Source organism: Camelus bactrianus, chromosome 2 (assembly GCF_048773025.1).
Source record: "Camelus bactrianus isolate YW-2024 breed Bactrian camel chromosome 2, ASM4877302v1, whole genome shotgun sequence".
Classification (NCBI taxonomy): domain Eukaryota; kingdom Metazoa; phylum Chordata; class Mammalia; order Artiodactyla; family Camelidae; genus Camelus; species Camelus bactrianus.
In genome coordinates, this window is record NC_133540.1 from 67,083,673 (window position 1) to 67,095,935 (window position 12,263).

General features: G+C 31.2%; 1 protein-coding gene across 6 annotated transcripts in view; it reads right to left on the reverse strand.

Moving 5' to 3' along the window:
• The window catches only part of RAP1GDS1 (Rap1 GTPase-GDP dissociation stimulator 1), a 129,560-nt gene that overhangs the window by 44,371 nt on the left and 72,926 nt on the right, over positions 1-12,263 (reverse strand). For 5 of the 6 annotated variants that reach the window (XM_010953558.3, XM_045515713.2, XM_045515712.2 and 2 more), the window contains one exon: positions 6,386-6,532. The exons of the other annotated variant lie outside the window; for it this stretch is intronic. In XM_010953558.3, coding sequence (XP_010951860.1) covers positions 6,386-6,532 — 147 coding nt within the window. The remainder of the gene's footprint in view (positions 1-6,385; positions 6,533-12,263) is intronic. 6 annotated transcript variants of the gene reach the window in all.

A 12,263-nucleotide genomic window follows, 5' to 3' on the forward strand; every position in this document is an offset into this window, starting at 1 on the left:
ACAAGGTCTGGTCTTTCAGTTTTACTGTCACTATATAAATACTCATTTTCAAATATAGGTAAGCATTCCACGTACAAAGTCTCCTGATGTGTTTCATATGTTGAAATTATATCAGCTGAAATATAAATGAATATTTATATTGCAATATTAAAATGTGGCAATAACTAATGATGAAAGCTATACAAATGTAAAAATTAAATCAAGGCAGAATAATAGAGATTAGATTATCTATTCTCTTTAGAATTTACAATAAAAAATAAAATAAATGTTAGAAGCTGTTGTTGATTTTTAGTTATTTCATTCCATTCAGGCCATGACTGGTTCAACAAAAAGTCCAATTTAAGAATTCTTTACATCTTGTGAGGATGAGTTAAAATCAGAAAGCCAACTCTGCCACCTCAAATTTTCACTATAAGGAAAATCTCAAAAATAATATTCAATAACATCTATGATAGTTACCGTCAATCCAGACATAAAGCAAATAAAGAAAAACATGTTAGAGAATGAGGAACCCCAAACATACTTTGTTACTCCACTGCCTGCAGTTAAAATTTGTTATCTATTTAGTATCACAATGCTAAATGCACTATTATGAAAGCAATCTAAAAGCTGAAAATGCTGCAAAAAGTATTATTTTTGTATTATAATGCCAAACTTTAAATCATTGACAAAAAACTGTAAGAACAATTCCATTTTTTGTGTGTGATAAAATTTCTGATTCTTGGATTCAGAAGTTCAGTCCATAATGGCCAAAGCTGAATATCAATGCCAATACTGGACCATATGGAATTAAACCAAAATGTGCATTTGGTAAACCTCTACTAAAAACCAAGTTCTTAGCCTGTCCATTAAATAACAGCATTATTATAGTAATTGTTTAGAAGGATTATGATGAAAAGCTAACCTCAATAATTGGTCAAATTTAATAGGCAGAATTAGCAGGAGGCACAAGAATAATTAACTGCTCTGTTCATCAGTAAAACAATTTGTTTAAAATGACATTTGTAGCAGAACTTCATGAATGCAACCTGCTTCAGATTGATTACAAAGCTCTGCTGGACAAGCAGTAAAAATTTAGAAATTTTTTACAAAGAGAACAACAGTTAATAAATAAAGAATTCCAATGTTATTTTTTTTAAAGCCTAAAAGCTTTTCAGTGGCACAATAAATCTTCAACACACTTTGTTCGACATACTATAGAGTACTTTAATTTGACAAACCAGGCTTCAAAAGATACAATCGTAAAAGTACATCTTCTATGCTTTTATAAACAGAAAAAGTGAACAGAAAATACAATGAAAATACTATATAGGAAAATTAATATTATCACTGAAAAAAGACAATAAATTGCAAAGATAAAATTTTACATTTTTAATTTTGTTTTGTTTTCTCCCCTTAAAGTTAGGGGAAAAGCTTTTAGTATTTAGGAAATATATGGAATTATTAATTAGCTTATACTCAGAGTAAGTAAACTTTGGAAACAGTTCTTCACTCATGCAAACCAAATCATTTTCTACACATTCCACATCTAGGAAGTATTCTTCCTTACCTATAATAAAGTAATGCCAACACATAAACAAGTAGCTCAGGCCAAAGTGCTTTTTTAGTTTTTAATCAGGATTATTCCTTATTAATTTCTACTATTCCTATTTTAAGTATAAAGAAAATTCAAGTAAGCCAAGTTATCAGGCTGAGTTAGCTGGGAAAATGAACAGTATTATGAGAATTGTGAAACTGTTGCCATGGTTGAAATGAAAGTAGCAGCTAAAATGAATTGCATACTAAGTGACCTTTAAATTAGAGAAAATATTTTACAGGCTTTTTTTAAACAACTGAATTTAAGCACTTGGCTTAATACTTAAATTCAATTGTTATGCTCCAATAACATGCTCTGTGTGTTGCACTTCCTAAGTAGCATGGATGGCCTTCCTTCAACCATAGTTTAGTTAGCGTAGGCCCATGAGGCCACATAGTAAGAATTATCATGAGAGTATCCCAGAGAGATTTCAGGAACCACAAAAAAAGAGAAATTAGTCTTTCAATAACAAGGCGGTATTAAAATATCACAGAAGAATCAGCTCTATTTATAAAAATCATATATACATATACAAATATATGTATATATTATATAGGTCACATGAAGAAACCAGCCATAGACTGTGTATATTACATTAGTCATTTTAGAAGGAAATGAATTTTTCCTTTCCTGATGGCATTTCTGTTTCCTTCACTTTTTCCTCTCATGGCATAGCTTATGTAAAACAAGTAATTTTAGCCTGCTTTAATGCTTATCATCATTCATTAATAATTTTCTTTAGAATTGTAATAGATTTTCCCCTGTATTTTCTGCCTCTAGCACAGGTATATTAAGAAAGAATTAAACTCTCAATTACAGAGTTTTCCAGGAGATACATACTGATTAATCATGGTTACTTATAATATAGTAAAAACGGTGACCATCAATAGATTCCTCAACAAGGTATTAAATTATTCCAGTGCTTTACTTTAGATTACTGGTTTGTTTCTATTCAAACTGCAATCAACTTACAAGTATACATACACAGATTTATCAAGTCTGTAGATTACCTATGGTAAATTTTTAACCACAGATTTGGTACTATTACTATCATTGTGTTTTCAATACCACTTTCTCCTACCGCCATGTATGTGAACAGCAAATATAAACTAATACAGAGGGCAAGAGTTTATAATGCTTCTAACTTGTTTAATGAAGAAAATGCATTCCAGGAACATATTTTTCTTCCAAGTATAGATTTTGTTAATAAAACATTTTTAGACAATACTAAGCATCCAGAAAAGTCAATTAATATTTTCCAAACTCCTATTATATGCTAAAATGGTGTTATATTTGAAAACAGTTGAATATCTGAACAAAATTTTCAGTCTTCACTGCAATGTTTTGGCACTAGGTAACCAAAGCTAAGAAAAAGAATACCCAAGAAACTAATGAGATAAAAATATCTACAGTAATGTTTGAGTTCCTTGTTTACAGAATAACTAAAACTTTAAAGTAGTAACTACATAAAAAAAATATAGGAACTTCACATTTCCTCAAACTGAATGTCAAACTGTCAACACACTTTTCTCTAACCACAACTGTCAAATACTTGGACTATTTTGGAGGGCCACAGAACTGAAGAGTTCTCTTTTTCCATGGGAAAAACAGGTATGATTTTCCCCAAAAGGATAAATATGAAATGACCTTTACTAAACAAAAAGTTTTATCTTATTCTATTTAAACATGATTTTATTTAGCAATATAATTGATACAACTTTTCTAGTTAAGCAATTATAACTTTTTCTATTCAAATATTCCACTCTTACTTGTCTGAGTATAAAAAGTTTTAATTGCTTTACCAATGGGGAAACAAAAGAATATACCCAGCTCATAGCTTAAAAATTCTGAGCTGGTTTTAAAATTTCAAAACTCATGAACCTTGAGTTATATATAGTTTTATCAAAGGATAGAAATATGCCTTTACTGAGTGTTTTCATTATATACTTGTCTTGCTTCTGTTTAGGAAACCAGATTTCTTATTTAATGGATTCAAAATTGGATATGCTCAGAGTTGTCCATTATATGGACAGGAATCAAGGTATCCAAAGTCTCAGTCTGGTGTGAATCCACTTTTAGGACTAATAAACAATGTGCAAAAGTTCTTACTAGAGAAACCATGTTGGTGAGTCTTGGTGACTATTTTCAGTACTTTCTTATCTTTATATTTAAAAAATTTTTATCTATGAAGCTATAAAGTAATCCCTTAACTATGAATGAGGCTTAAGCTATTGGGCCCAAGGGGAGAGTTAATTTCTTGGCTAGAGTAACAGGGAGGTAGTTATCACTCAACTGCTCTACTCAGAAACTAGCAGAGACCTGTATATTGAAATTCAATAGTAAATACACATGAAAAGGAATTTTCATTTATCAGTGCTAACAAAAAGTGCCTCCTGAGTTTCAAAAGCTCTGCTGTTTTCTTGTCTTCAGTGACTCATCTGGGTGGATAGGATCAATACCAAATATCTGAAGTTAGCCAAGGAGATCTAAAATTAAGTTGGAAAGTCTGTAAACACTTATTTTAAAGAAAAGAGTAAGTAAATAACCGACACAACAACAAAGATACTTAATAATTATGCAAAACAAAAGAGGATACAATCTAAGTTAAAGAGCATCATTGACAAAAAGAACCACTTCACAAACTATGATCCCCATGATAGACAAACATAAACGGAAGCAAAGGAAAGAAGATAGTTACAAGTTTGGCATTTCTTCCTTAAAATACTAAACATAACTTCACTTCTATTTTATCTAAAAAGTTTTGAAAGCTGTATTAAATTGCAGCTTTTAGAATAATGGAACAAAATGACCACTGCTCCAGTAATGTTCTGAGAAAAGTTAATATAGCTTTCTAAAGTATCTAAGTTATTTCTTGTGAATACTTGCACACCAGGGGAAAAACCTAATCTTACAAAAGAAATGTATTATGCATTTAGACTGTGCACTCTGCACATTGTTAACATTACCTTCTCAGAACACTTCCCTACACAGTGTGATATCCTATTATAGAGAGTCAATCACAAACTCTTTTGGATTAGAATTAGTAATGGTTTTGAAGATCATTTTGCCATTTGATATGTTTTCGTACAGATTTTTGAACAACAGCTTCCTCAAAGGATAAAGAAATGGTATAGATGCATAACGAGACTAATTCTTTTATATCCAAAGCTGCTATAATAACTGCATGACTAGTTTCTTTCATTTATCATTCTAAACCTTCTTCCCACTCAACTCTTGTCCCACTTTCTCAGGTGTCCAAGCCAAAATGTAGTTGAAGGGAAAGGAAGTGACATGAACAACTGGCCAATGATTTCTGAATGCAATTCAAATACCCATATATCATGTTCAAGTTTCAATTATTTAGGAACTAGCTATTCATTTTGTAGGTTACCCAGATATTGTGTTTCTGTTCCTCCTATTTATATTTAGGACACCTTCTCTTCAAAAATGATTCCACCAGAGGGCAAGAAAAATAGAGGTAACTGATCCTATAAAAACTACCAGTTGTTATTTGCTCAAGTTTAACAGGTAAGCCATTTGATAAATAAGAATACTTTTTTTTATTATTATAACTGATAATTTTAATTCAGAGGTTTAAAACTGGTATTTTTTGGAAAGGATGTGACCTGAGTACACATTCTGTCTAGCTTTTACAGTGCTAAAAAAGCAAATGTAATCAAACATTTAAAAAACAGATGTCACATGAAAAGCTAGATTTCTAGCTTCCTCCTATCCCCAAAGTTAAAGATCTGGCAGTATTTGGTCAAATTGCCACACAGAAACAACTGGCTAGAGGAGAGTAGCAGCTCTCCCCTTTCAATGGGGCAGGGCTAAAGTCCCTACCATCTGCTGTTACAGTAACTAACACCAAGGCCAAATGCCAGTAGCCATTTGTCACCAATTTTTATTTACTTATTTTTAACTATTGAGAATAATTTCTTTGGACCCATGAAAAAATAAAAATATACCTAAAGGGCCATGCGTTTCTAGAATACATGGAACAATACTATTACATGTTCAGTATACAAATAAAGTTATCTCTGTCAAAGATTACAACTTAAAATGCCATTATGAAACAAACCACAGAAAGACCTCATTAATGTTACATTCTAGGAACCTACCAGAATTTGAGTGTTTGAATCATTCAGTAATTCATGTAAGATGATAAATGGATGAATTTTTTGTGACATTTAAAAGTACAGTGAAGTCTTCAGATCACTGTTTTTATGTTCATTTAATTAACAACCATATAGACTATCTGAAATTGACATGTCATTTGTTGCTGGGCTCTAAGAATGTTTTACAGAAAAAAGAAACTTCTGTTACATGTATTTATTAAAATTCTAAAATCAGGTATCTGCAATTGCTTTGAACTTTACTTTTCTAAGGCCAGATTTCATTAAAATTTTTTTATTGTTACAAGTAAATCTAGTATCTAAATAAAATAATTTTAATAATATAGACAGTATTTATGTTTTAAAGCTGCTCCTGGTATTAATAGAAAGTAATAAACATAAGATATTTTAACACTGTTTATTTTAAAAATATTCGTAGCAAGAAATCTTAAACCATACCATTATGCTGTTTCTTGTTTTTGGTATTAACATGGACAATCTTTCAACAATTAGTTCCATTTAAATTAGACCATTCTGTATTTTTGAAACATTGTAATTTAATGTTGGCTAATTACTAATTTTATGTGCTACTTATGAATGCTTTGTTCATAATTTTTCTAAATTTTTTGTACTATTATAATGATGATTTTTAATTTTTCCCCCAGAGATAAAGCAAGTTTTCAATTTTGTTTACCATTCTCATTGCTATAGTTCATCAGCATGCCACAAAAGACAGTCAAGAGCTTCTCATTGGCGGGATCTGTTATACTGCACAGTGACCTTAAATGGTCAATTACAATCTGTGCACCACCTGCTTGGTCAACTGCACTTCTGCCCTCATCTGTAAAACAAAGAGTTAAATTAAAAATAAAAGAAAAAAGAAATGTACCTTACAATTTCAATACAAAACATAACAGAGTTATTTCTTATTTAGTGAGTAAGTAGAAAATAAATCTAAGCAGGGCATTAAATGTCTTTTTGGAAAAAACAAAACAAAACAAACAAACATGGAAATGGGGGTGGGATGGGGAAAAGAGACAATCATTTTTTAGGAGAAAAAAGATTATTCTCATTGGTATCAAATAGAAGCTTAAAGAACTTCTCTGTGTCCTAAAGTTTATGACTATGACATGAAATTTTTTGCCTTCTCTTTCACAAATGACAACTCTGTGTAAGAGAAGAAAAATAGGAAATAATATTCTATCGGAATTTTCTCAGTTTGAAGCAAGTAAATATATCATTCTGTCAATGGTTTCAAAGTCAACTATTATCAAAGACAAGCATCTGCAGGACAGTATAACTCTTGGTCACAATGTATAAGTCCTAAAGATTAGTACCAGGGTCTCTTTAACGGTATTTCCTATAGTACATAATGTTCTTCTTTTTCAATTCTGAGTAGTTTGTGTTTTATCTCTCCTTATCCTTTCCATTCAAGAGTACATCAATACACTTCAACATCACAATCAGTGGTCAAATGATAGTCAAACATACTTTCTGTTACATACACATCTACGTTAAATAGAACAGTCATTTAACTGTTGCAACATATAAATAGCTTGAAAATACTTTCTAACCCTTAGATATAGGACTGGAAAGAGATGAAAGAAAGAATATATCTTTCTAACTCTGACTTCCTTACATAAAAGTACAAGTGCTGTCCAAAAGAAATATGAGAGCCACAAATGTGAGCCATATATGTAATTTAAATTTACTAGTAGCCACATTAAAAACATTAAAAAGATAATAAATTAACTTTAGTAATATATTTTACTCAGCCCAATAAAACAAAAATATGATCATCCCAACACACAATCAATACACAAACTATTAATGAAACATTCTACATTCCCTTCTTTTTAATCAATCTTTGAATTCCAAGTTACATGTCCGTTTGGACTAGCCACACTCAGCTGCTCAACCGCCAAATCTGGCTAGTGGCTGCCATACTGGACAGTGCAGCTACAGAAGCCTAACAAAAGGGTCAGTAAAAGAAATGGCTGACAAAGGAATTACAGCCATGTAGTTAGTTAGTAATGAAAGATTTTCATTTTTCTAATAAAAGAAGTGAAACTAAGGTCCTATCCTTATCATTGTTGCCAAATCATATTAGCAAATGAAACAACAGACATCATTTCTTGTGTTAGATACACACACACACACCCACACACACACACCACTTATGTAGCAAGGCCTCGTAAATACGAGCTTCATAATTTTGAAAAATTTTAAGGAAATTCGTACTAAAATGAAACAAAATAGTTTTGTTCACTGAAGTTTTGCACCATGTCCACTTAGCTTTTTTATACTGTTACATAGATGCAGAAGAGGACCCTATGCTAAATAGCTAATGAGATGACAGAAAATTCTTAAGTCCAGGGTAGCTAGTCAAATGAGCCAGCAAGTACACTGGTCAGATCTCATTTAAAAACCTAATTTCTAAGGTTTTCTTTTCCTATAACATAAATGTAAACTGTTGGCAATTTGCATGCGGATGATGTCAGATAAAACTAAATACTGGTATTACAAATCTGAATGTTCAGACCTTCAATACTATACATTTATAGTATATCCCATCCCTAAATTGTAAAGCTCAAATAGTTTCTTATTCTAACTGCTGAGTAAATACAGGCCTTTAAAATATAAATTGTGTATGCTTAGAAAGCTAAGTTGGTTTCCTGTCAACACACAGCTATTCAATATTCAAAAAATTAAATAATTCAATAAATTTAATAAAAACTTATTCAAAAACTATGTTCACCAAATTTATTAATGCAATAAATAAGAACATAACTAAAATTGAAAGGCAAATTTCCTATTTGTGTTTCAGAGCCACAGTATTTTTCTTCCCTTTCTTTGCTTCCTTTCTTTCTTCTGTTCCCCCCTCCTGCCCTGCCCTGTTTAGACTGTCTACCACAATGCTATGTGTTACCAAGAGTTGGCTGCTGAGCATAAACTCAATCTCTACATTGGAAATTACATTATTACCGAATCTGAGAAGAAAAGCAAAGCACATATAGCAATAGATACCTGAGTTGAAGAGAATTTTATTAAAATATTTTAAATAATCTGAAGGTGCAAAGAAATAAATGATGCTGTGTTCTTTTACTCTACTAAAACCAGTAAGTTTTTAAAGACATCTTACAAATTATTTAAAATACATATTAGAATATCTGTTAATGCACAAGTCCATATGAAATGTTTTTTCACAGTAAAGGTAGCTCTTTATAGCTTTATGTTTATGATAGTAAAATAACACTGTTTACTTAAAAATAATTTCTAAAAGCTTCCTTATCCTAAACTTTCATACCTCTAAATGTAGGCTCATTTTTAACACTTCTCATAATAAGTAACTTCTAACTTGTAAAGAATACTGAGTTGTCCCCTCTAGAAATATAATTTATACCTTTATTTTCCATAATTATGAGGTATGCAACCACTGGAGAAAGTGCAGCCCCACCAACACTTTAAGCCCTGCTACATACATTCTTTAATGATGGCCTGTCACAAAAAGTAGTTTCCAGTACAAGTATGATCTTTTTTCACACTAAGAGCAGAACTTTAAATCTAATGAGATATTACTCTTCAATAGCCAAAAGCAGGAAGCAGATGTCACAAAGGATTATTACTTCTGGTGGGAAATAAGTAGTTTGAGCAGATGGATGCATAAGGAAGGTCTTATTATTATACAAATAATTAGAGGGTGAGAGGAAAATATATAAAGTATATTTTATATATTTTTTTAAAATAGGTAAGCATAATTCTTTTAAAATAGGTTTCTAAAATTTGTATTTGCTACTGAGAATTTGAGAAGAAATATGAAAAAGGAGATGTTTAAAATGCTGTCTAATATTCCCTGTATGAACACATCATAATTATTTGTCTATCCTTTTGCTATTACTTGGGTTGTTTTTAGGTTTGGGCTATTATTTATACCACATAAATGATATTGTTGGTTCATAGAATCTGTACATCTTCCACTTTTTTAGATAATGATAAACAGGTGTCCAAAGCCAGTGTACATTCCCTCCAGCAGGTGTGAGTTCCTATGGCTTCACCTCTTCACTACCACTGGCATATTAGATTTTTAAATCTGATGAGTGAGGTTTAACCTATTCCAGAAAATACAGGAGCAGGTCTTTGCTGACAGTTGATTTTTCTGTACTCTCAATGACAGTTAATTTAGTATCAAGAGTATACAGCATTTACAGGGAAAAAATAACAGTTGAAGTTAAGGATGGGGAGAGAGAAAGAGAGATAAATGGATGCATACATAGATACTAGAATTTGAAAAAAAAAATGGAAAAAGAGCCAAATAGCTAGTAGAAAATGACTATCAAGCCTATGTAATAATATGACTGGATAGGCACAATTTGGAACTTTTTAATATTCATGCTGATATTATATAATAATATTATATAATTATATCAGCAAACACATTATTTTTTAAATATCTTTTTATCATTGCCAGCTTTCCACAAAAAAGAGAATTTAGAAGGCTTAAATCTTTGACATGACTAAGGAGGAAACTTGGGGAAGCAGCTTGATGATGGATGCTATTGCCCACAATCTGCAATAGCAAATTTTATCTAAAATTAATTTTTTTAATACTAATCTATTTTTACAATCTAAAATCTACAATTTTCATGCTACCTTCTACTTTTGCAGTTTAAATATCACCTTTTTCATATTTCTTCTCAGAAATTCTCAGTAGCAAACACAAATTCTAGAAACCTATTTTAAAAGAATTATGCCTACATATATACTTTATATATTTTCCTCTCACCCTCTAATTGTTTGTGTAATAATAAGATCTTCATTCCTTATGCATCCATCTGCTCAAACTACTTATTTCCCACCAGAAGTAATAATCCTTTGTGACATCAGGAGTGGTTTCTGTGGTGATGATTATGAGGTAGCACCTTAGAAAATTGTATCTATACAAGAGGAATAAACTGCAGGAGCTGATCACACTAATAAGCTTTCATCTAAATTTTGTTAAAAATTAACACTGAGAAACATGAGAAAATTACATGTTGTGGAGATACTATTGAACGAATACCTTTTGTGTTTTCAAAGAAGTTTTAGTGACTTAAAGAGTTCATCTTTAACATGTTACACTGTCATGGATTTGTGCACTGCTTCACTGTGTTTTGTGTAAGAGCATCCTGCACAAACACGCTGCAATTGTTAATTAATGATGCTGGCTCTGCACAGGCTGCACACACACATTACAGTAAGTGCTAGAGTGTTTGGCATTAATAAGATGGTATGCAGCACAGAGCTACAAAGGTTTTCCAGGGTTACCAATAGCCAAAATTAAAGCTACGGCACTGAGCAGATAGATACAAATGACTTTCACTGTAAATGTACTTAAGAAATAATAAGTAAATTAAGAAGATAAATTTTAAATCATATTTCTTTTTCCTCATGTTTCAACTCAGACTTTGCTTAAAGAAATCATGATGATTAAATACTAGCGTTCAGAACTAAAACTTGGGAAATCTGAATTCTAATTCAATGTTCCCTCATTAAATACAAAAAAGGTATATTGAAATACCTTTGCCATTTTGTTCAAAAAGACAGTAACACTGTCTTGGTGTCAATCAAGAATCTTTTTTAAAGATTCATTTCTGAAAAGTCCTTTGGTATCTTACTCCCCAAATATCTTTTTAGGGTATCCATGAATTTAAATACTAAGACCAATCTACATTAAACAGCAGCTGTCCAAAATGCCTGCTAAATAGAAGTTTTTAGACAAAACCTATTACACATATAACTGGTTAAGAGATTAAAAAGGCACAGTACAATAACACAATTTTCATATCCATATCAAAACTCATGAAGAGTCACACATCCGTTCACTGAGATCCATTTTGATAGTGAGAAATTTCCAAATCTTTGAGAAAATGTGCTTTAACTAACAATAATTAGAACCACAGCAAAGAATGAACAAATTGTACAATCTTTAACTTTGTAAAAATTATAGGCCTTATAAGCAAAGACAAGCCTTTAAACTATGCTGCACATCTTTTCACACATTCCTGTCACACTACCCACCATGACCCATCCAAATAGTCAAAACTTTTAAAGCCCCTCCCTTTTCCAATTTCTGTACTCTTAACAGAAACCATGCTTCCTACTTTACAGAGAAAAAAGATGACATCAGATACAATCTTCCTCACTTTTTCACCCTCTTCACTGTCAGACCTAGTATCAGATGCATTTTTCCCCAATCACTTTCAGTATCTCATACTGTAATTAAAACTCAATATAGCTAATTAAGGCTAAAGAAAAGAAAATGAGAAGATTTATTTTCAACAGAAGGTAAGACTTTCTTCTTTGAGTAAACAAAGTTGTAGACACACCAAAGATGCAAACCCAAATGGAAAAAACATTTAACAATGAAATACTAGGACTAGTCCTGGTGGTTGGAGCAGGAATTAGATTTCTTTGTTACCTAAAATTTGACATGTTAAACTTAAGAATTTCAAGTAGGTAAAGTAGAAGCTTTATAATATTTAAAAACTAATTATCATTGAGGTAATGACTTATGAAGTAACTATAATAAGGTC